Source organism: Rattus norvegicus, chromosome 7, assembly GCF_036323735.1.
Source record: "Rattus norvegicus strain BN/NHsdMcwi chromosome 7, GRCr8, whole genome shotgun sequence".
Taxonomy (NCBI): Eukaryota; Metazoa; Chordata; class Mammalia; order Rodentia; family Muridae; genus Rattus; species Rattus norvegicus.
This window is the reverse complement of record NC_086025.1, coordinates 135,554,512-135,580,288: the sequence shown is the minus strand read 5'-3', so window position 1 is coordinate 135,580,288 and position 25,777 is coordinate 135,554,512. Positions and strand designations below refer to the sequence as shown.

The 25,777-nt window shown below is 41.8% G+C and overlaps 1 protein-coding gene across 5 annotated transcripts in view; it reads left to right on the top strand.

Annotated features, from left to right (window-relative positions):
• The window catches only part of Atf7 (activating transcription factor 7), a 111,838-nt gene that overhangs the window by 68,900 nt on the left and 17,161 nt on the right, over nt 1–25,777 (top strand). For 3 of the 5 annotated variants that reach the window (XM_063263681.1, XM_006242396.5, XM_008765747.4), the window contains exons 3-6: nt 10,981–11,077; nt 15,652–15,770; nt 23,073–23,210; nt 25,129–25,286. In XM_063263681.1, coding sequence (XP_063119751.1) covers nt 10,981–11,077; nt 15,652–15,770; nt 23,073–23,210; nt 25,129–25,286 — 512 coding nt within the window. Of the gene's footprint in view, nt 1–10,980; nt 11,078–15,651; nt 15,777–23,072; nt 23,211–25,128; nt 25,287–25,777 lie in introns of all 5 variants that reach the window. The other 2 variants (NM_001108115.1, XM_063263683.1) reach the window with 2 other exon arrangements.

Sequence of the window (25,777 nt, the reverse complement as noted above, 5' to 3'; positions counted from 1 at the left end):
TTTGAGCTGAGGACCGAACCCAGGGTCTTGCGCTTGCTAGGCAAGCGCTCTACCACTGAGCTAAATCCTCAACCCCTACCAAGCTTTAATTTTAAAATAGCATTTTATCTTTGTCTTTTCCACCCGTTTGTGAGATACTGGGATTGTAACATTTACTGTGTGACAAATTAAAGAATAAAATACTTGTTGGCTTTTCTGAGGACTGTGGACCTCATAACATCCTAATAAAAATTTGGGATTAGAAAAGACGAAAATGAGATGAGTAATGTCAGTAAGAACTTTTATAGTACTATATGATTATTTTGATCTAAAAAAAAAAAAAAAGGCTTTCCTTGGTTTGTTAAAAACTAAAGCCCTTCTGCCAGGTATGGTGGTATAGACTTTTAATCCCAGCACTCAGGAGGAAGAGGCAGCAGTCAGATCTCTTGAGTTTGAGGACAGCCTGGACTATTGAGTTCCAGGACAGCCAGAACTGTACAGAGAAACCCTGACTCGAAAAAAACAAAAAATAAAGAACTAAGACTATCCTCTTGAATGACCCTACTGGAATCCCAACTGAGTGGCTGCATCTGGGAAGTAGATCATGTCTATCATGAGGCATAACACCATGTAACTGACACATGACCAGGTTCTACTGAGTTACTTATGGGGTTTCTCCACTCCTAGGAGTTGGTTTAAAGTTGGTTGGGCATTTAATCCATCCCCCTATAAAACTACCATCTAAGAGTAGATAATGGATCTGTCTTTATTAATTTTTTATTTATTTACCTTTATTTTATGTGCATTGGTGTTTTGCTTGCATGTATGTCTATGTGAGAGCATCAGATCTTGGTTACAGACAGTTGTGAGCAACCATGTAGGTGCTGGGATTTGAACCCAGGTTCTCTGAAGAGCAGTCAGTGCCCCCAACTGTTAAGCCACTCTCTAGCTCCCATTATTAATTCTTTTTTTTTTTCTTTTCTTCGGAGCTGGGGACCGAACCCAGGGCCTTGCGCTTGCTAGGCAAGTGCTCTACCACTGATCTAAATCCCCAACCCCCCATTATTAATTCTTAAACATAGTTCCCAAGAGGGCTCTGGAGCTTAATAAAAAGCATAAAAGATATAGCCAGATGTTGTAGTTAATGCTTGGAATCCTAGCCCTTGGGAGGCTGTCTCAGGAAGACTTTCAAGTTCAAGGCTAGCCTGGGCTACATAGTTCTAGGGGTAGGAGAAAAGAAGAGAAGAAACCCGATATTAGATAATAAGAGAGGAGTAGCCAAGAATAAGAAAGAGGGCTCTAGTTTAAAACTCCATCTTTCGGGGCTGGAGAGATGGCTCAGTGGTTAAGAGCACTGACTGCTCTTCCAGAGGTCCTGAGTTCAATTCCCAGCAACCACATGGTGGCTCACAACCATCTGTAATGGGATCCGATGCCCTCTTCTGGTGTGTCTGAAGACAGCTATAGAACTCATATAAAATAAATAAATAAATGAATATTTAAAAAAAACAAAAACAAAAAACTCCGTCTTTCAGCCTCTCTTCCACAAGCCTCCCTTAGCTCTGCCTGATGTGGATCTCTGCATCTGCCTCCATCCACTGCTGGATGAAGCCTCTCAGGAGGTGGTTATGCTACGTTCCTATCTGCAAGCAGAGTAGAGTATCATTAATAGTGTGGAGTTGGTTCTCTCCTGTGGGAGGGGTCTGAAGTTGAGGCAGTTTTTGGTTGGCTTTTTCCTCAATATCTGCTCCATCTTTATCTCTACACAGCTTGTAGGCAAAACAAATTTTGGGTTGAAAGTTTTGTGGGTAGATTGATGTCTTCCCTCCCTCCTCTGGAAGTCCTGCCTGGCTACAGGAGTCAAGGACACCACCAGAAGACCTATCGAGTCAACTAACCTGAGACCATGGGGACTCACAGACCCTGGGCCACCAACCATGGAGCATGCAGGAGCTGGAGCTAGACCCACACACACACATTTATGGCAAATGTGCAACTTGGTTTCATGTGGGTCCCCTAAGAAGTGGAGCCGAGGCTGTTTCAGCCTCTCTGTTCCCTGCCATTAGATCCCTTCCCCCTACCTGGATTGCTTCAGTAGGAGAGGATATGCCTAGTCCTGCTGGGGCCAGATGTCCCTAGGTGGGGCTCCCTTTCACTGAGGAGGTGGCACTGGGTGGAGGGATTTGTAATGGTGGGACAGAGAAGAGAGGAGGAGGGGGGCAATCACAAAGATGTAAACTGAATATAAAAATAAATACATAAATCTATAAGTATTTTTAAAAAAGCATGCCATCTTTAGTCAAGGATGATCTATAACTGCCTCAATTTCAAAAGCATCATCATCAGATGTTTTTCTTTTTTCCACTATTTTGTACTTTCCCAAAGTCTAAACAGTTTGTAGCCATTGTTCCCAAGGAACTTTGGGGTCATAAGTGATAATGAGATGGTGTCTTGGTATGCTATACAGATGTGAAAATGTAATTTCCATGAGTGTGACGTTGATACTCATGAAGATGTAAAATTATAGACTTCCTGGGCATATCTCATTTCCTAGCTTCTTAAACAGAAAATGAAAAAGACTCTGTACATCCTGGGAATTCCTTTGTATTGGTTAGGGATTATTTTACCTTAATAATAGCTTAAAATTGTGTGACTATTTATAACAGTAAATCCAGAAATAGGAGTTTGAGCAGCTAAGCAAGTGTAAAGGATTTAAATTCTTTCCCTTTGATGCTGAATCATTTTTAACATTTACTTGCTAATATTCATTCTGGTTCCTCACTGTCAGAGAATGAGGCAGAGAGAGACAGAGACAGAGAGAGTGGGACTGCTTTTTATCTTTTTATGAGGAAGACAAAATCTTGCCCAGAAACACTATCTTCCATTCCACCCCCACTGAAGTTCTGTGTGGGAGATTGGAAAGGTGAATATCTATCTTTTCAACCTTTATATAAGAGGCAAACAAGAAAGGTTCAGAAAGGGCAAGAGGCTAATTATGTTTTCCTCAAATCTGTTGTCTTACCTCAGCCATATCCCCAAGCAATCAAGTTATGCAAGGCATTGTTTGACAGTAGTTTTTTTCTTGGGCATATAACTTAGCTTAGGTGTTTTTTTTTGTTTGTTTGTGTTTTTGTTTGTTTGTTTTTTTGGAGCTGGGGACCGAACCCAGGGCCTAGCGCTTGCTAGGCAAGCGCTCTACCACTGAGCTAAATCCCCAACCCATCTTAGGTTTTACTAAAAATATAACAGAATGTTACTGAAATGGGGAGTAGAGAGCAGGGAATGGTGGCATACACTTTTAATCCCAGTACAGAGAGAGACCTTACCTCAAAATAGAAAACAAAACAGCAACAACCACAAAAAAACCTGCACTCAGTCACTGAATCAGAGTCTCTTAGCTGTCAGTCTTTTCCTTATTACTATCACCCAGCCTTCTCAAACAGAAAGCCCCTCTACCCATACACAAAGAAGTTTACCTTAGGTACCGTTCAGTGGACTGTTCAGCCCTGTTTCCCTCCTTCATTTCCCTGACACCATTTTCTCTTTGAGTATTTTGGGAGGAAGTTTCCTGTCCTTATTTCTATCTATAAATTACCTTGCTCCCAAAGCCATGCTGGTGTGGTTGTATTTATTTGTTAAACAATCCTGTCCTTTGAAAGGACTCATTGGAAAGCCATGAAGCATCCAGAGCAGGATGTGTGACTCACTTTGCAAACAGCAGCATCTTGAAGGAGAAACAGGCACCTGGGAGTGCCTGAAGGGCAAAGGAAAGCCAGTTGGCTTCTGAGGGATGTGTGTGTGTGTGTGTGTGTGTGTGTGTGTGTGTGTGTGTGTGTGTGTGTGTGTGTGTGTGTGTCTGTCTGTGTGTCTCTGTGTGAGTGTGTGCATGTATGTGTGTATATGTGTGTGTGTCTGTCTGTGTCTCTGTGTCTGTGTGTGTGTGTATGTATGTATGTATGTGTGGTATGTGTGTGTGTGTGAGTGTGTATGTGTCTCTGTGTGTGTTGTGTGTGTCTGTCTGTGTCTGTCTGTGTGTCTGTGTCTGTCTGTGTGTCTGTCTTTGTCTCTGTGTGTCTCTGTGTGAGTGTGTATGTGTCTCTGCGTGTGTAGTGTGTGTCTGTGTCTGTCTGTGTGTCTGTCTGTGTGTCTGTCTGTGTCTGTGTCTGTGTGTCTCTGTGTGAGTGTGTGCATGTCTATGTGTGTGAGTGTGTATGGTCTGTGGTGTGTGTGTGTGTCTGTCTGTGTCTGTCTCTGTGTCTCTGTCTATGTGTCTCTGTGAGTGTGTGTGTGTATGTATGTATGTATGTGTGGTGTGTGTGTCTGTGTGTGAGTATGTATGTGTCTCCGTGTGTGTGAGTGTGTGTGGTGTTTGTGTGAGTGTGCGTGTCTGTATGTGTGAGTATGTTTGTGTCTCTTGTGTGTGTGTGTGTGTGTGTGTGGTGTGTGTGTGGTATGTGTGGTGTGTGTGTGAGTGTGTGTGTGGTGTGTGTATGTGAGTGTGAGTGTATGTGTCTCTGTGGGGGGGTGTCTGTCTGTGTGTCTGTCTGTCTGTGTGTCTGTCTGTCTGTGTCTGTGTCTCTGTGTGCGTGTGTGCGTGTATGTATGTGTGTGTATGTATGTATGTATGTATGTATGTATGTGTGGTGTGTGAATATGTGTGTGTGTGTGTGCGCGCACACACGTGCACGTGTGTGTGTTCAGTCCCTTCCCTTCTCTTCCTTTCCACACTTTCTCAAACTGCTGATTTGCATTGGGGAATGAAGCCCTTCAGCAATGGTGAAAAGCCCTGTCAAAATCGTGCTCTAACAAAGAGCAGTGTGCTTTCTGCTGCTTGCTCAACACTTGCTCTCTGGTGTCTCGGTATAGCCTTTCCTACAACTCTCTTTTACCAAAATAAGTCCATGTGCAGCTACTCTGATAAAACAGCTGTTCTGTCTGTGTAGTCCCACCAAACCCAGACACTTCAGAGAAACAGGTAGCTTGGTTTTAGCAGTGACTTTTCAGATAGTTATAAATATAAACTCAACTCTCTGCACTATCCCTTGATGGTTCATGTATTCAGGGATCATTTCCTAAAGAGCTGTGAATGTCTTCTTACCTCAGTCTACTCTTCTAAAAGAAGGCAGGTCAAGCCTGGTCTCAAAGACTATAACCCCATCTATTCAAGAGGCTGAGGCAGGAGGATTACTAGTTTTAATCTGTATTACAGGGGGAGTTCAAAAGTGGCTGTCAGTATGGTTCATCAGATAAGTGTTTCCTTTTCGTGCCTAATGATCTGTGTTGGACCCTGGAACCCATTTAAAGGTAGAAGAAGAAAACTGACTCCACACAGTTGTCCTCTGACCTCTACAAATCTGGCATATCATGGTGCCTACCACTTAATAATAATAAATTCTTTTTTTTTCTTTCTTTTTTTTGGAGCTGGGGACCGAACCCCAAATTGAACTAGGAAACAAATTGTAAACAGTGACTTACTTAGAATTATTTTGCAAATAAGTTAGTATACCTTTTTTTCTTGATGTAAAAAGGGAAGGGGGACTACCTGAATATGTGCTTCACACAAGTACTATACTATCTTGTTTAATTATTTCACTTGAAAATGTAAGACAGCCAAGCATAAAAGTACATGCCTTTGATCCCAGTCCTGGGGAGGATAAGACAGGGCATCTCTGAGAGTTTGAGGCCAGCCTGGTCTACACAGAGAGTTCTAGGAGAGCCTGGGCTGCACAGTGAGACCCTGTCTCAGAAGGAAAGAAATGTGTAAGGGAGTTTCCATGTCTTGCTCTTGTGGTGTTTACTCAGGTGCTCGCTTACATACAGTTTCACTGAGACAACACTGTACAACTCAATAATATGAGTATTGTTGAGATAACAGTGGAATGTATGCCTTTACAGACCTGAGAGATGGCTCAGACTCTTACTGCAAAAGTCTGGCAAGAATTTGTGGAAGGAGAGAAAACAACTTGGTAAAGTTGGTCCTCACACACTGTGGTACACATGTTCCCTCACTATAATAATTTTTAAAACTGCCATGACCAACATGACGTTGAATTGGCCTGACTGAAGCAATGAGGAATGGAAGAGAAGAGCTGGGCTGTGTGCTCTGATGGAGCCACACCAGCAGCAACCTGCAAACTCAGCAAGTTTGTTATGCGTAGCACTATGAAGAGAAGGAGGAGGTGTGCTAGTTGATCACCAGTCTCAGATTGTAGTCATCCTCTAGGAGAAAGCTGTAGTTGATACTTTATGCATACAATGTCAACATTTCTACAGGACCAGGAGAAGGCCTGGCCATTTCCATGAGTCTGGAGTATGGGTCCTCAACATGGCTGTGTTCATGTCAGTAATACACATTCATTCAGGACTTAGTTGGCTTGTGCATTTCTAATATGTTACTCCTAAGTTAAAAAAGAATTAAAATTGGACCAGGCATATTGATGTACATTTATAATCCTATCATTCAGGAGATAGAGGCAGGAGCATCATTGCAAGTTCAAAGTTGTTCTGGTCTGCACAGCAAGTTCCAGCCAGAGCTACAAACAAGACAACAAAAACAAATAAATTTAGCCTGACTGTGGGTGGCACACACCTTTAATTCCAGCAGTCTGGAGGCAGAAGCAGGTTGATCTCTTGAATTTGAGGCCTGCCTGGTCTACAGAGCAAGATCCAGGACAGCCAGGACCACACAGGGTTTCTCTGCCCTTAAACACGGACCATCTCTTCATTCCCCAATATTTCTTAAACTAACAAGAAAAAAAAAAAACTTCCCTTTTGCTGTTTTTTTTTTTAATTCCATCAGATGAGGGAAAAAAATTGAAAGCAGCCAAAATTGTTTTCAAAACTTCTGTGTTATCTCTGTTACAAGGCCATGAATGAGAATCTGTTTTTCTTTTTTTTTTTTTTTTTGGTTCTTTTTTTTTTCGGAGCTGGGGACCGAACCCAGGGCCTTGCGCTTCCTAGGTAAGCGCTCTACCACTGAGCTAAATCCCCAGCCCCGAGAATCTGTTTTTCTAATTACCAATTGATCTGTTTTCTAATTTCCTAATTCTATCTCTGTCTTCCCAGTCTCCCTAACCTAGTTTGCAGTTTACAAAACTAACTTAGGATGCTTTAACATGTAGTGTTTCTTTCCAAGTTTCATGTCCAAACCCATACGTTGGCAGTTTGGCCAAACAGACTAAAAATTAGCCTTTTTTTTTCTTCTTCCTTTATTTCTTTATTGCTCTGTAATAGAATTTCTTTTATTTATTTATTTTATTCTTTTGTGTGTCTGAGAGTTTTTCCTCATGTATGCCTATGTATGACATGCATGCATGCCTGGTACCTGAGGAGGTGGTGAGCCTTCTTGTGGGTGCTTGGGAATCAAACCCAGGTCTTTGCAAGAACAAATACTCTTAACCACTGAGACAACTTTTCAGCCCTAGAATATAACAGGGACATTTGAAACTAGGTGCTCCTTTGGCTTGCTGTCCTGTACAGTACACAGAGTTATCAACATCCCAGGCCTCTACTCTCTAGAGCAAATTGCAACCCACAAGTTTCAACAGCAAAATGTCTCCAAACATCATGAAGTTTTTTTTTTCTAGGAAACCTAGAAGCAGAAGTGCTAGCAGTGCTGCCAGCAGAGAAGCACTGTCACATATGAGCTGCATCTAGAGAAAGAGGATCTAAAAGGGAGAGTTAAGATTGGCATTGATTAAATTTTCCATGGGTGGTTTGTTTTTGCAAATGCTGGGGATTGAACCCAAGATGATGTGCGTGCAAAGATTTTCACTGTGCTGGCTGGACCTGTATTAAACCTTGGTCTCATGCAGTCCTCCTACTATAGCCTCCCTACTAGCTGAGACTACAGCAGCATGCCATCACGCCATAGTGTATTTGTGCATGTTATCTAAGTCACAGCTCTACATAGCAACAAAACAAACAAACAAGCAGACAAAGCCAGTGGACTGATACTGACTCCAAAGTGAAGAGGAAGAGCGTACGCTGCTCTTGCTGGGCAGCCAGCTCACAGTCACCTGTAACCCCCCCTCAGGGAGGATCCAAAGCCTCTGGCTTCCTCCGGCTCCTTCCCTCACATTCACATACCCACATACAGGTAGGCACACCTACACTTATTTAAAAATAATAATTTCAAATAAATATTTTTAAGCCAAGGGGTAGTAGTGCACACCTTTAGTCCCAGCACTTGGGAGGCAGAGGCAGGTGGATCTCTGAGTTCAAGGCCAGCCTAGTCTACAGAGTGAGTTCCAGGACAGCCAGGGCTTCAAGAGAAACCCTGTCTCAAAAAAAAAACAAAATATATTTTTTTAAAAGAAAGAAAGATGAGGCCAACCACAGAAGTGATTCACACATTAATTTTAAGTGTCCTAATGAAATGTTGACCTACAACTCACAAAGATCTGCCTGCCTCAGCATCCTAGTGCTAGAACCAAAAAGCACATGCAACCATACCTGCCTTTTCAGCCTATTTTTGAACACACTAGGTTTCTTTTTTTTTTTTTTTTTAGAATACAATCGAGTTTATTCAGGGCATGGGGAAGACTGTTAAGAAGGTAGTAGGGGCAGAGGGGGGGGTATAGAAATAGAAGAGTAGAGGTCGGCCAAGAGTATGTGGAGAAAAAGGGACGATGGGAATGGGGAGAGAAGGACAAAGGGGTAAGAGGGTAAGAGCAAGAGAGAACAAGAGCCACACTAGGTTTCTGATAATGGAAGAGGCCTTAGTTCAAAGTTACTCCTCCAGGTTCTAGAACATGTGCAGTGTTTTGTTTTGTTTTTTTCAAGCAACCTACATGAAATTTCCTTAAATGCCTCTAAAAATTCTTTCTTTCTTTTTTTTTTTAAAGACAGGGCTTCACTATGTGTTCGTGGCTGGCCTGGAACTTGCATGTAGCCCAGGCTGGCCTCCAACTCACTGAGATATGTGTGCCTCTGTTGTCTCCTGAGTACTGTGGTGAAAGGTGTTTGCCACCACACCCAGCCTATAAAATACTTTAAAATGATTATTATAGTATAACATTACTAGGATCTATAAGCCTATTTAATCTGTTACTCTTTATATCCACCATAAAAGAATGTTGTTTTTCTTTATTGCCAACTTGGTTCAACTGATTTCCTTTTCCAAATACAGGCTGAAACAGGTTTAACCCAGTAAATAGACTATTTCTCTCCTCTCCTACCATCCTTTAGGAGCAAATCTATAATTGAAAAAGCTGGTGCACAAACTTTCATATATATATATATGTATGTATATATGTATATGCATATAATATAGAGAGAGAGAGGAGAGAGAGAGAGAATGAGTACACTGTCACTGTCTTCACACACACCAGAAGAGGGCGTCAGATCCCACTACAGATGGTTGTGAGCCACCATGTGGTTGCTGGGAATTGAACTCAGGACCTCTGGAAGAGCAGTCAGTGCTTTTACCCGCTGAGCCATCTCTCCAGCCCCAAACTTTCTTTAGGAAACCTTTATGTCCAATTTGTCCTGGATCTATTTTACTTGAACCATGTCCTTCAGGCCTGTAGGCTTCCCTGGAAGGATCTTAGTTGTTAATGCTGACTTCAGTTATAAGTTGGTTAAAGAGGCAGGCTCAGCGGTTAAGAGCACTGGCTATTTTTTCCAGAGGACCTAGGTTCAATTCCCAGCACCCCAATGGCAGCTCATAACTGTCTGTAACTGCAATACTAGAGGATCCAACATTCTTGATATCCTCTTCTGACTTCTATAGGTATCAGCCATTCACGTGGTACATAGATCTACATGCAAATAAAACACCATACACATAAAATAAAAATTTTAAAAGTTTTAAAAATTGGGTAAAATATAGGAGACAAGACCAGTTTGATGCTGTCACCTGATCATCTGGGAGCTAGGATAGGGACCAACTTCTGTGTATTTGTTTTGTAAGCCCCTTAGAAAAAGAGCTACAGGTGTGGTGTTTGGTGTTAAGTTATGTATCTAATGAAGAAGTAAAAACAAGAGACTAAGCAGTCACTATTTTTAGAAACAAGACATCTAGAACCATGTTTCAGAAACTTTCTGTTAAGGGGCTGTGGAAACCTGCAGCATCAAAGTCGTTTCTGTGACAGGGATGTTCTAATGAAAGAATGGGGTCATTGACCTCAAAGGGACTTTGAATTACTTGTTCCTTTATCCTCCTCCTTTTAAAGAGTAGCAGCATAAAGTATTGTCCAGGAACCTGCCTTAGTATAAACTGGGCGAGACTGCCTCACCTCACCATTTTTCTTTCACTCAAATCTCTGTGGAAATCTCTGTATTTCCTTCTCTCATAATCTACCCTCATTTTTTTACTTTTTTGCTTGCACTTTTATTTTGTCGTTATATAGCCAGTATCATTGTACTGGCCCTTTATGGCTGCAGGAGCCCAGGCAGACTGCCTGATGAAGGAAGACAGCATTTGGCTAGTAGGGCTGCTGTATGCTATTATTGCTGGCCATTGGGCCTCTGTCATCTACAGTTCCGTCCTGGCTCATTAAAACTGTGAGCCAAATAGCCGCAAAGGCGTCTGCTGCAGCACTGTGGGGGCCAGGAAGTTAAATGGTTCTCCTAATCCTGCATAATTTATCTCTCTGTTAGTCCCCTCATAAAATACTCCAATTCAGCCCTGCCACAGAGAGCTTCGCTCTGAAATTTCCTGGTTTTGTGATGACCACTGAGTGCCCAGCTTTCCCTTCTCTCTTTATTATTATTAGAAACTGTTTCACCCTTGTTAACTACAAGTTTACCTTAATGCTTTTCCATGCCTAGACCCCACCTCAGCAACAGGCTGTCCTCCTGCTGATGCCTGGAGGTACAAAGCAGTGGGGATGTGATCATCTTTCCTCTGCTTTTCCCTGTCTTCAGTGCCAGTGCCTCTTTCCAGGGACCAGTGTCCTTGTAACATGTTTCTGTTTGGTCAGCCATTTTAAAGAGCCCTGAATGGAAAAGCACCCCCTCCCTGCCTTTTTTCACATCTCCATTTCTGTTTCATTTCAGAGATTTACAAATGAGGACCACCTGGCAGTTCATAAACATAAGCATGAGATGACCCTGAAGTTCGGCCCGGCCCGGACGGACTCTGTCATCATTGCAGGTATCTGCTGCCCCCGTCACACACTTTGCTATCCCCAACAGTTAAGATTAACTCCAGGGCCCAGATGTCCTGGGAGCTGCACCACCCTTCTCCATCAAGACCTCTTTGTGATCTGTATTTAATCAAGAAGTAGTAGTAACAGTTCCCTCCATCCTTCTGCACCTCCATTTAATTTTTAATAGTATGCTTGTGTTCTGTGGCTTGTGAGGATGGTGTTTTGAGATTCTGTCTTCACTTTGGTCAGTCTGTTGTCTCCTCACCTATTAAGATTCTGGAAAAGCTACAGACAAAAGACACCATTGACATTTCTCCTTATCCACAGTGGAGAAAGTGAACAAAAGATGGCCAAAAAAAGAAAAAAAGCTGCTTTAGCCTGGCTGCTTTTCTCCCACTGGGTGTTAGCTTTCCTGTAGCAGGCAGACTATCAGTTCAGAAGTCAACTTCCCTTGTGAACCTAGACACTGGTATGGGCACATTTCCAAAACACAAATAAGAAGACTTCAGTCACTGGGACTTTCCTGAGCTAGTCTGTGTGACCTGGAAGCCCTTACCAGTTGCAGATACTGTCTACCCTGTACTCAGGGGAGCATTCTTAGCACTCACTTCCAAGCCCTGCAGTAGGAGTTCTGTGGTACAGTTTGCGTCTAGGTAGATGTGCAAGGCATGGTGGACTTTTTCTTTTGATGCTGTAAGAGCTTCTAATTTAACCTATGGCAAGCAGATTTAGCTTAATATTTAATCAGTAGTGTACTTACCTGATGGTTATTATATAAATTAATAAACTAGTTAATTTTAATTAGTTACTACTTGCAAACATGTTACCTTAAACATAGAAAAGGAGACGGAGCCTCCTCTCCTTGTTAATACGTATGATGAAAAAGACTTGTTCTTTGACATTTCCTGCTCCTTATTGATTCAGTGTGTACTAAATATCTACTGATCTACTGTGTGGGCCAGTTCCTTTTCTTAGGAGCTTACAGACTTATGATTTGCAATCCCTGGAAAAGGATATGAACAGGGAAAATATCAATTTTTTTTTTTAAGACAGGGTTTCACTGAGTAGCTCCGGATGGCCTGGAACTCAATTTATAGACCAGGCCAGCCTGAAACTCACAGAGATCCACCTGCCTCTGCCTTCTGAGTGCTGGAACTAAAGACTTACACCACCCTACCATGCTATATTTATTTTATATTATGAGAGAGGAGAGAGCATGAGAGTGTGGATGCCTATGGAGGCCAGAGAGGGAGTCAGAATTCTGGAGCAGGAGTTACAGTTGATTACACGCTGCTTGCTGTGGCTGCTGCTTGCTGTGGCTGCTGCTTGCTGTGGCTGCTGCTTGCTGTGGCTGCTGCTTGCTGTGGCTGCTGCTTGCTGTGGCTGCTGCTTGCTGTGGGTGCAGGGAACCAATGGGCTGCCTGTTGTGGTCCTCCTGAAGGGCGTTATGTAGTCTTAACTACTGAGTCATCCAGACAACTATCTACCTCTTTTTGAGACTGGATCTTGCTGTAGCCAAGCTCACCTTGAATTGAGATTGTTTTTATTTACTTCCTTGAAGCTGGGATTAGAAGTGTGTCAGAGAAAATGTTCTTTACACTTTATTCAGTTCTGGAAACCAGTACCTTCGGTTTTACTCTCCTGTACAGGCTGGTGAGTCTAACTCCTATTAAGACACAGTATAGATTTGCCATATGTATTCCAACCCCTATTGAACATCTTCATTTGACTGTAGTTCAGATCTTCATTTAGTGACTGAACATGTCTCCTCCTCTCTGTTATTCACTGGTACCAGAATTCTGTCTTGTTTTATTTTTTTCTCCCATTTCTCTCTGTCCTAGTCCATCCATGCATCAGCCAGCATCTATCACTGAACAAATACTTGAGAAAAATCAACTAGTAAATAAAAAAGGTTTGGGCAGTGTGTGGTAGTGCCTACCTATAATCTTAGCACTTGAGAAGTAGAGATAAGAGGGGTTGGGGATTTAGCTCAGTGGTAGAGCGCTCGCCTAGCAAGCGCAAGGCCCTGAGTTCGGTCCCCAGCTCCAAAGAAAGAAAAGAGAGAGAGAGAGAGAGAGAGAGAGAGAGAGGTAGCGATAAGAAAAGCTGGATTTAAGACCATCTGCAGCTATGTAGCAAGTAGTCAGTTGGCCCTGTTACTTTGGGGCCTTCAGTGAAGCAGCACCTTACAGTGGGGAGTGTGCAAAAGAAAGGCCCATAGTTCCTTCCCCTCAAGGAAATGCCTCTAATGACTTAAAACTTCCCATTGGGTTCCAGCTGTTACAGGTCCCATTTCACCAAGGACTTGGGACTCAACATTAACTCATGGATATCTGAGCAGCATGCAGACCATAGCACTCTTCTTCTTCCTCCCCCCATTCCCACTATGCTTGTCTTCCTCCAGTGTTGCCTCACTGCCCTCCTTAATGGTCTCATTCTACATCATCTTGTGTGCTTTTTTAAAAGCTGGTTTTTACATTCTGTTCTTAAGGTCACAGTCTCTCACTATGCTTTCTCTTTAGATTAACCTAACTTTTCAGACTTTCTATAATCTATCCCATAGAACTTATCCAATTTTATATGAAAGTTATGTACAGAAAATGACAATCTTTCACCTAGACATGTTGTTATCTCCTAATCCATGTATGATGGCCTTTCTCTATGTTTTTACCAGCATTATTTCTCTTAGCTCTTAAAGCCTCTCTCTACAGTCCAAAACTGTTTTCCAAGGCCTAGCTCAAGTCCCGCTTGAAGGCCTTCCTAACAACCCTAGTAATTAATGTATATTTATCTTAAGTTTATAATAATCTTATTCTGCATCTTAAATAGCACTTAATTTTTGCACATTGTGGTGCTATCTACATATATTAGTTTTCCTTACTTAACTAAAAAGCATTCTCTTGTCTATAGAAAGACTCATGTCCTGTATTTGGTCTATACCCTTAATAATACTCCAAATAATGCATCTAAGTTTATGGATATAACACCAAAGCATACAGAATTATTCAGTAAACACTTAGGAACCATCAGAAACAATTAGGCTTGTTTATATATTTTCAGATTGTTTGTTCAGTAACCAGAAGTAGTTGAAAGTTAGAGGCCACCTTGAAAATGAGAAATCAGGTTTAATATACGGGAGATTTTTAAATTAAACCAAGAAATGCACATGGGCAGCAGGGTGTAGGAGAAGTGTATATGACTCAAACCAGAAGTCCCAAGTTCTTCTGACATCAGTACTCCTTCCTTCCACTTGAATTTATGTATTCCTCTTCCTGAGGATGACACCACCTCTCCTCATTCTAAGGTGGGACATAGCTTTATCTTTAGCCACCCAGAGTGTCCAGTAACTTTTCTGAACAGTCTAATTCAGAAGAGGTTTTAAGTCTAAAAACACTGTTTCCATGGAAAATCCCACTGGACTATTTCCAGTTAATCATGCTGAAAGGAACAGTTTCAACCCCTAGATCTTTCCTTAAAGTGTAATTGAAACGTTATTCTGCAACTGTTCGTCAGCCTAGCTGTGTGGGATAGATGAATCCGTGAGGTGATAAGTGCATCAAAGACACCATTAAAATAGAATTAGGCCAAAGGAACAAGGTCCATCTTTAGAAAAGCAGCAGGGAGAGAGAAACTACGATCTGAAGTTCAAGTCACTTCAAAAGTTCCCATAGTTTATGAAGAGGTCTCACCTCCTTAAGAACAAAGAAGCCTGTCTTTGTGGCGGTCTTTGTGGCACGTTGCTGTAATCCCAGCACTTGAGAGGGAGCAGCAAGAAGATGGTAAATTCCAGGATAACCTGGCCTCTTCTCCAAAGAAAGGAAAGAAAAAACAGAAGCGGTGTGTTGAGGAAAAAAAATTGCACAGCCCCTGTGGGGATGGATATTTTGACCAGCAAATCTAAACCAAATAGCCTGGTTTCTGGATTTTGCCCTGGGCCCATGTCTCTGTGAAATAAGCGCTGTTGTTTGTAATCTCCTTTTCTAACCCCGATTCCACTGTCTTGTTCCCTTGTCTGTCTCTGGTTCCCTCTAGAATGACTTCAGAAAGGAACAAACCTTCAGCTCAGTGACACACAGCTGCCGTTCCTTATTAGATGGCTTTAGTGTGCCAGCTCAGCAGTCTGATCCTCAGTTTGTGCTCTGTCAGATTTTAACACCCATCTGTTTTTGTCTACTCACTGTAGACCTAGCACGGTATATTATTAGAAGGGAAACATTGCTCAACTTCAGTTTTCAAATCTAGAGGTTTCATGAATCTTTACTTTGATGAATGGTTTGTTTTATGGGGTTGTGTTTTCATTGGGGTGAGAGGTGTAAATCCAGCACTGAGAGACAGTGGGTACCTGGCTAGTCACACAAAACATTGTCCTGTCTTCCCCCTGCTGGCCTTGAGGAAGTACAACACAGGTACCCTCTGGTAGCTGAGAACCACAATCCATCCACTAAAACTCAAAAGAGCCCTTTGCCCTAACACAAATTCACTGTCTCCAAATAGAATAAAAATACAGTCCCTGTGCACTCTCAAGTTTTAATCTTATATTAAAACTAAATATATTTTCTTTTTCTTTTTATGTCTACAGATCAAACACCTACTCCAACAAGATTCCTGAAGAACTGTGAGGAGGTGGGGCTCTTCAATGAATTAGCTAGTTCCTTTGAACATGAATTTAAGAAAGCTTCTGATGATGATGAAAAAAAGGCAAGTGTGACTGAAAAGACTTAGGGTGTCGTTGTGCCTTGGAAGAGTTCTAACCATGTCAGTAATCCTAGTCACTGCTCCAGGTCTTTTAGGGGCAATAGAGAGACAGGTCTCACCATTTAACTGGAATAGCCTTGTGTCACTATGTTGCCCAGGCTGACCTCAAGCCCATAATGATGCCCTTGCTTCATCATACTGAGGCCTGGGATGACAAGCATGTGCTACATCTTACCTCCTACCATTAGGTAGAGATCTAGCTGATGGACCAGCAAAGGTCAAAGGTCTATTCTTACCAGAACACGAATGTTCCTACCCTCCAGTAAGTCATTAGTTAATATGTTTTAATCAGTTTCTCTGTAGGTGTGGTATATAGTAGTATATGTATGTGCCTGTGTCTGTGTACATGTATGGAGACCAGAGATGTAAACTGATTGTCTTTCTTATCTCTCTTCACCTTATATTTTGAGGCAGGGTCCCTCACCAAACCTAGAGCTCATCCATTCAGTTAGGCTTGCTGGCTAATGAGCTCCAGGGACCTGAGGGTCTCTGACCTCACCAGACCACTGGAGACACACATACGTGCTCTGCTTTTAGATGGGTACTGGGGGTCTTTACTCAGGTCATTGGGTACTTTTTTGGCCATTCCCTTAGCAATAATCTGTTGTTTCCCTTGTGAATATGTTGAAGTTATTAAAAGAATATGACTTGGAGGACTAAAGAGAGATGACTCAGTGGTTGAAAGTGCTTGTTGCTCCTAGAGAGGGCCCAACTTCAGTTCCCAATACCCATGCTCACAGCTCACAACATTCCAGAAACTGATACACACTCTGGCCTCCTCCGGCACCAATATACACATGTTGTACATATAAATAATAATAAAAAAAATGAAGAATATGAATTGGAACATTGAGGCAGAGGATTACAGTAGATTCAAGGTCAGACTGAGCTAAATAGTAAATTCCAGGTAAGTTGAGCTACAGAGTGAGACACTGATTCAAACAACCAAACAAAAGTATGAAACGTTCAGATTTTAGTGGGTAACTCTTTTTCCCGATATCCTGAGGGGTGCTAGAGATACAACTTAGTGGTAGGTGCTAGCAGACAAAGGGCCTGAGCCGCCACCACCACCCCCCCCAAAAAAAAACAAAAGAACAAATCCCACTGTTTATAAACTGACTGCTTAGACAATTTTTTATTTATTTACTTAATTTTTATTTATTTATTCATTACTTTTTTGAAAAAGGGTCTCACTGCTATGTAGCCCTGTCTAGCCTCAAATTCATAGATATCTACCTGCCTCTGCTTCCTAAGTGCTGAGATTCTAGACTCCTTTGGGTTATTTTTATTCAGTCATCCATCCAACAGATGTGTTCAATTTCCTCTCTTTTTTGTTTCAATGTGTGTGGTTTTTGCATTCAAGTAACTTCCTAGTGCTGCTTGATTACACCTAGGGAAACGTTCCCAGCCTTCCCAATGGTGTGACCCCTAATACAGCTTCTCATGTTGTAGAACTCTCAACCATAAAATTATTTCTGTTGCTAATGTATAACTATAATTTTACTACTATAGTGAACCGTAATATAAATACCTGATGTGCAGAATATCTGATATGCTACCCCTGTGAAAGGGTTATTCCAATTTCCCCAAAGGGATGTGCACCCAAATTGTTTAGCTAAGTAAGCGTGATGGTACACATCTGTGTTTGCCACACTTAAGAGGCTGAGGCAGGATGATCACCCCATGTTTGTGACTCAGTCTTGAGGTAAAATAAGGTTATTCTTACTACCTTACAAAGGAGATCAACCTGGATGATGAAAGAAATTATGTCACTTTGGGAATATTTCAAGAAATTGAGAATTTTTTTTTTTTTAGAATAAAGATTTAATATGAATAAAAGTGCACCCTTGAAATGTGTCAAGGGTTTTTATATAAAAGAGGGATTATATGCCAGACATGGTTGTGCATAGTTGTAATCTCAAACTCAGCAAGCTGAGGCAGGAATATCTTGTTTGGTTACATACCAAGTTCCAAGCTACATGGTAAGACTCTGTTTCAAGCAGCCCAGCCTGAATTCAGGTCTTTAATCCCAGCACTCAGGAGGCAGGGGCAGACTGATTTCTTTGATTTTTAAGGCCAGCCTAGTCTACAGAGTAAGTTCCAAGACAGCCAGAGCTACACAGTGAAATCCTTTCTAGAGAGTAGGGGGATCAGCCCTGCCTGCAATCCCAGCATGCAGGAGTAAAGGCAAGGGTATCAGAACTTGAAAGTCATCTTTGGCTATATACCAAATTCAGGGCTAGCCTGGGCTACATGAGACAGTCTTAAAACAAATGTGTTAAGTTTAGAGAGCTGGAGAAATGGCTCAGTGATTAAAAGCACTTGCTATACTCTCAGAGGACCCAAGTTTATTTCCCAGAACTTACCACCATCTGTAACTCCACTTTCATGGGATCCAGAGCCTCTTCTAACTTCCTCAGGTTCCTATACCCACATGGTACAGATACACATACTGAGACACGTACACATGTGAAGAAAAAAAGAAGAAAATATTAATTTTATTCTTTGTGTTCCAAAGACTGAAGCAAAATAACTGTGTAGAAGATACCACAATGTTCAGGTACATGAACGCACTAGTAAAGATGCCGTCGTAAAGACTGAAATGTTGAGGTTCTTTCTCATCCTAAGATACTGTGACACTTGTTTTAACTTTTTTTTTTCCTTTTTCTTTTTTTTTTTTTTTCCTTTTTCTTTTTTTCGGAGCTGGGGACCGAACCTAGGGCCTTGCGCTTCCTATGCAAGCGCTCTACCACTGAGCTAAATCCCCAACCCCTGTTTTAACTTTTGTATGTGCTAGATTCCCAGAGGATCTCTTCATTTGGAAGACTGGATGTTAATTTTGAAAAAGCAAAATCAAAAGAAAGTGATCCCAGTGGACTAATGTGACTGTAGGAGAAAAAAATATGGAAAGATCAAATTGGGTGTGGTAGTGTCCCCTGTAGCACTTATGAGGCAGAAGCAAGAGGCCAGTCTGGATTATACAGCTAGACCCTCTCCAAAGTATTCAGGGGAGAGGGGAGATGAGTTTACTCTAGAGTTAGAATTCAAGGTAATTAGCCACTTGTTAAAGTCAGGATGTGGAGGCTAGAGAGATGACTCTTCCAGAGAAGCCAACTTCAGTTCCAAGAACCCATGTTAGACAGCTTACCTGTAACTCCAGCTCTAGAAGATCCAGTCCCTTTACCCTCCACAGATACCCACAGACATGTGCACACATAAAGACACACAGAAATCCACACAAAGACACACATAGACATATTTAAAATAATAGATCCTTAAAGTCAGGTCTGCAGTTGCGTCATACTTCAGAAAAGATTCCAGTTGTCTGTACAACAGGATGTACATATTAACATGTGCTCTCCTCACAGTTGTTAGTGAGGATTCAATACATGTGGAAAATTTCCACAAGAGCAGGTAAATTAGCATATTTAGAATTACTGTTACCATTCAATTTAAATTGTATTTTTTTTTCTTTTTTTTTTTTTTTTTTCGGAGCTGGGGACTGAACCCAGGGACTGAGCTAGATCCCCAACCCCCAATTTAAATTGTAAAAGTGTAAGATAAAGTATCAGTGGGATTTTCTTCAAAGTTCATAGCTATCTATGAGCTTCTTTTTCATGTTGTCTCCCTGCATGTGTCACGTATGCATGGGTGCATTCATCCATGTAAGTGTATACAGAGTTCATACAGAGACTAGAGGTTGACTGGGATGTCTTTCTCAAGCGCTCATCCATGTTTTGTTTTGAGTTTTAGAGTGTGTGTGACTGTGTGTGTGAGTGTGTGTGTGTGTGTGTGTGTGTGTGTGTGTGTGTGTGTGTGTAGATACCCACAGAAGATGGCATCAGATCCCCTGGAGCTAGAGTTAGAGGTAATTGTTAGCTGCCTGATGTGAATGAAACTCAGGTCTTTTACAAGAGCAGCAAATGTTAACTGCTAAGCCATCTCTCCAGCACCTTCATCTTATTTTTTTGATACAGGATCTAAAACTGAACCTGGTGTTTGCATTTTGAGCTAGAGTAGTTGGCTAGCAAGTCTCCAGGATCTTCCGATCTCTACCCACTAGAGTTGTGCTGGGATTACCAATTCCTGCTGCCATGATTAGCCTTTGGGTATTGGACTGTCAAAATCAGTTCTTTTGACTTTTTTTTTTTTTTTCCGGAGCTGGGGACTGAACCCAGGGCCTTGCGCTTGCTAGGCAAGCACTCTACCACTGAGCTAAATCCCCAACCCCTTTAAGATTTATTTATTTCATGTATATGAATACACTGTTCAGACACCTTGGAAGAGGGCATTGGATCTCATTACAGATGGTTGTGAGCCACCATGTGGTTGCTGGGATTTGAACTCAGGACCTCTGGAAGAGCAATCAGTGCTCTTAACCGCTGAGCCATCTCTCCAGCCCAGTTCTTTTGACTTTTACGGAAAGCCTTTAACTCCTGACCCATCCTCCGAGCCCCAACTCACTTTTGAAATCAGGAAACTCAGTAGCATGTGTTTGTGTTTCTTTGGGACTGATGTTCTGTTCATGAAATAAGTCTTCCTATATAGTCCTGACTGGCCTCGAACTCACTGAATAACTCAGGCTAGTCTTAAACTTGAGGTAATTTGCTTACCATACATATTTTTTTTTCTTTTTTTCAGAGCTGGGGACTGAACCCAGGGCCTTGCACTTGCTAGGCAAGCACTCTACCACTGAGCTAAATCCCCAACCCCTATTTTATTTTTTATGTTTGTGTCTTCAAGTGTGTGTACATGTTTGTGAGTGTATGTATGTGTGTGTGAGTATGTGTCTGTGTGTGTACATGCGTGTGAGTATGTGTCTATGTGTACATGTGTGTATTTGTGTCTATGTGGTGTGTGTGTATGTATATGTATGTGTATGTATGTGTGTATATGTGTGTGTGCACATGCACATGTACAGGAATTCATATGCATGCATATGTACATGTCATGGCCTATATGTGGAAGTCCAGACAGGAGTCACTTCTATGTATGGGTTTTGGGGAACTGACCTCTTGTCATCAAGCTTGTTCCTTTTATACACTAAGTCTTCTCCATGACCCACAACCTCTTTTTGTTACTGTTTTGAGAGAGGTACTTGCTATGTAGCCCAGGCTGGCCTGGAACTCTGTATCTAGCCTAAGCTATCCTCAAGTTCTTTTATATGTCAGCCTTCCAAGTGCTGGAAGTGCAGTTATGCACCACCATGCCAGGATGGCAAATTCTGTAAAGCAAATTCAACAAAAGTAGCTTTCCTGGGCAGGCAAGATGCAGCGAAAGACACTTGCCACCAAACTGACAATCCAAGTCTGATCTTTTTTTTTTTTTTGGTTCTTTTTTTCGGAGCTGGGGACCGAACCCAGGGCCTTGCGCTTCCTAGGTAAGCGCTTTACCACTGAGCTAAATCCCCAGCCCCCCAAGTCTGATCTTAGGCCCACACAGTGAAAGGATAACTGGAGCTAAAGAGTCAACTCACCAGGTAAGAGCATTTGCTGCTCTTTTTATGCCCTTGATTTGATTCCTAGTCCCATTGGGGAGCTTACAACCACCTGTAACTCCAGTTTCAGGGGATCTAACACCCTCCAGGTAACTCTTTGGCACCAGGCAGACAAGTGATGCACACATGCAGGCAAACATCCTTACATAAAATAAAAATCTCAAAATAAGAAACAAAGGAGAGAACTGACTTTCAAAAGTTATCCTTCATCCTTCATATGTACTCCATAGCATACGTTTGATCACATGTATGTACATATACAAAATAAGTAAGGTGAATATATAGAATAAAAAATTTTTGAAGTTTCCTGCTTTTTGCAACTTTACCTTTCCAATCTTTTAGCTCACTTGACACTTGTGGAGCTAGTTCATGGTTGGTCAGGCCATTCTTTCCTTAGGGGGGATTCTTTGATGTTTCTGTCTGTCTGTCCAGTAGTGGTCTTTTCTTCCCACCACTGCACAGATGTAGTGGACTGTTGTCTCCAGGGGTATTTAATGAACCTGAAGCTTTCCTGAGCCACAGCTTTTATAGGCGAGATTCTAAAGGGGATTTGTTTTTTTCATAGAGACCTCTCTTCCCATCAATGTGTTGTCTTCAGAGATCTCAGAATTTAGAGCTAAATTGGCTCTGACATATTAGCATTGTAGAAAAACTGAGACAGAAATTAAGATTCTTTGATGTTTCTTACCCTTGTGAGATGGAACAGATCATTACTACCTCTTTAGTACAGTGCAGTACACTGAATTAGTTTGCTGCTCAGGCTTCCAGAGATTAAGGTAGCAAGTGATGGTGCACATCTATCATCCTAGCACTTGAGACATGAAGGCAAAAAGATCATGAGTTCAAGACCAGCCTAAGCAACATAGTTGAGACCATGTCTGGTGTTGGGAGAAGAGCAAAAGAAGTAGTAGGAAGAAACTCACCTTTCATCAAGAGCCTAGAATATAGGAAGAAAAGAACAAAGGATCCATTTTGACATGAAATTGAGCTGCCAGGCCAACCCTCTTGTCATGGTGTGGTGTCAGGGTTGCTGTCTCAGATGGTTTACTATTCCCCGCAAAGCTATTTACAGCTCTAGTTGGTCAGGTAGTTACACTTCTGCCAGGAAAGTTCTTTACTTCTAGTTTCTTCAGTACTACCTCTAAGACCAAGTTCTAATTTCTTTTATTGATGGGATGATCGCCCCTTCTTTGTTATCCCCAAATCTTGTCCCTGGAGTTTCTAGCCGTGTGCACTAAACAGACTGTGATCACCGTCTAGCATGGCAAGTTCCCCAGAAAAGATCTTTCTTATTTTGTTTGTAGTACTTTAATCCTTAGTTAATCATCTATTGCTTTTGCTCACTGGGTAACCGAGCATTCTGGTTGGCAGAGGAAGTGTTCACAGCTCTGCAGTGGCCAACAGAGCTGGTTGGGAATTGACTGGTACTTGATTCAGAAGTCCTTTTACTTTGCTGAGAAAAAAATTATATATGTAATATTTGCATAGGTTTAAGTGACATTTATTTTATGTTTTTAGGCACTATAAGTACTTGCTTGTAGCTGATATTACCTTCATTTTGTAGTTAGGGAATAGAAGCTCCAAGAAGATACAGTGACTAGACCAGAGTCTATCTAAATCATGAGTCCATATTTCTGTGGCACTTGCAGTTCAGTGTTTTGTCCAAGGCCTAACTCCGTGAAGCACATGCCCTCATCTAAGCACTAGCATCATGAACCTAAACTCTGTTTACTCTTTTTTCCTAACAGAGTGCTGCTGGGCCTCTAGACATGTCTCTGCCTTCTACACCAGACATCAAAGTCAAGGAGGAAGAGCCAGTGGAGGTGGACTCATCACCCCCCGACAGTCCTGCTTCCTGCCCCTGCTCCCCGCCACTGAAAGACAAGGTAAAGTTCTCTCCCAGGAGTCTTCCCAAGTGTTAATTTTGATCATGAGTGGTGTGAGAAGGATTGATTGGATTCAAAGGAATAACTGTTTCTCCTCCCCATTCATTTCTTTTCTCTCCTTCCTTCCTTCTTTCCTTCCTTCCTTCCTTCCTTCTTTCCGTCCCTCCTTTCTTCCTTCCTTGACAGCATCTCATCTCTGCAGCCCAGACTGGACTTGAACTCAGCCTCCTGCCCTAGTCTCCAAAGTACTGGGATTGTGGGTACATACAAATAGTTTGAAAGGAATCTTAACTACTTAAGCATTGTGTATAAATTACACATATTCAGACATCCATCAATCTCACTTCCAACTCTAAAATAGAAGAAAGATTAGTCCGTATTTGTACCAACAGAAATGAGTAAGAATTTTCATAGAAATTTTATTCATTAAAAAAAAGTGTTTGGGAGCTCGAAAGAAAGTTTAGCGGGTAAAAGTTCTTGCCATATAAGCATGTGAACCCAGGCTCAAATCCAGAAAACCTAGGCAAACACTACCCAGGCACAGTGCTCCTACTATAAGAAGCAGGTACAGATAGGTTAAAAAAAAAATACCCTTGCATGCTACATACTTGGTGTTCACAGTGGCAAAACAAGAGCCCCTTTCTCAAAATATGGTAGAAGGGAGGACCAAACCCAGTGGTTGTCCTCTTACCTCCACATGTGTGCTGTGGTATATACATGACTACACTTGCATACAAACATATACATATCACATACATACTAAGATTAAAAGGAAGAATGAAAACATTCCAAGTATCAGTCAACCAAAACCATGAATAGTAAGTTATGAGAGGCTGGTGGTGTTAACTCAGGGATAGCATTTGCCTAGTATTCACAGTGACCTGGATTCCATCCCAGCAACAACACATATTTCTCAAGTGGAGTGTGATACATGTGTACTGACTGGGCTGAGGGTGAAGCTCAGTGACAGAAGATCTGTGTCTGAGTTAGGGCTCTGTTGCTGTGAAGAGTCACCATGACCACAGCAACTCTTACAAAAAAAACATTTATTTGGGAGTTCTACATCTTGATCCACAGGCAGAGCTTAGGCATAGGAGACCTCAGAGCTCACCTACACAGTGGCACTTCCTCCAACAAAGCTACACCTACACCAATAATGCCCAAACTCCTAATTGTGCCGGTCCCTATGTCCAAGCTTGAAACACATGAATCTATAGGATCAGACCTATTCAAATCATCACAACCTACCTGTCCTGTGTAAGACTAGGCTCAACCCTGAGTACCACAAAAGGAGGAGAGAGAGGGAGGGGGAGGATAGAACACCATCTTTCTTGGCTTCAAATTTGACTTAAGTTCTCAAAGCTACCTTTTTCATAATCATTAGCGATCTCCCTCCCTCCCCTTTTCTATAGACAGTTAAGTTCTGGAGAGTGTCTAGAGATGTTTTCAAGGCCTGTGTGGCCACCAACTGCCTGAGATCCTAGTTAGTTAACAGTGAGAAGCATGAGTTTTATTTCAGTCTGATAGCTGTTTGAGGTTCTGTCAGCCTTGTTTCATGAAGTCTATTGAAAACACTGGATTGTCCCCTCACAGCATACCTTCCTTTTTCTCAGTTGTAGGTCAAAGGACACTTCATCAGGAACAGGAAGTCCCTAGAATTCACATGCTACTATAGTGTCATATGGTATAGTGTAGCTCCAAAGATTTCAAATGATTTTCCAGTTGTCATCTCATTGGTATAGCCATCATTTCTGACATGTTCTCAAATCATCATTCCTGCTGATTGGGTGAGGTGTGGGTGATGATTGTGATGGAATTGGGTCACAATTACTTGTAATGCTCTTTCAATAAAGTTACTGTGTATTTCCCTATACACAGTTCTTAAAACATTCTGTGGTTTCCTGTCTCCTCACCCTAGGAAGTTGCCACAAAACCTGTTGTGATCTCTACCCCTACACCCACCATCGTACGTCCTGGCTCCCTGCCTCTGCACTTAGGTTATGATCCACTTCATCCAACTCTTCCTTCCCCAACCTCTGTCATCACACAGGCTCCACCATCCAACAGGCAAATAGGGTAAGTACAGAGAATAGAGAAAACAGCGAAACCCCAATTTTCCTTTTTTTCAAAGATTCGTTTTTATTTTATTTTAAAATTATGTATAGGTATGACTTCCTGAGGGTGTTGCACATAAGTACAGGTGTCCTTAGAAGCCAGGGGCATTGTTAGATGCCTATGAGCTGGACTTGCTGCCCCATGTGGGTACCATTAACTGAACTGACCTTCTGCAGTATAAGGAAAACCATCTTATTTATTCAGTTCTTCTGAATCTTTTTCTACCTTTTGAAATCATTTGATAAAAATGGAAACTTTTGTTGTTGTTGTTCTCAGATTTGTTGTTGTTTTGAGACATGGTCCTTCTAAGGCTCCAGGGCTGGCCTCAAATTCTCATTGTTCTGCTTCTGCCTCCTGAGTTCTGGGATTGATACTGAAGCTGGCTCCAGGAATTTATTCTTACATACCCAAGAAAATGAGTTCTTGGAATTATTTCCTAAAATAAAATATTT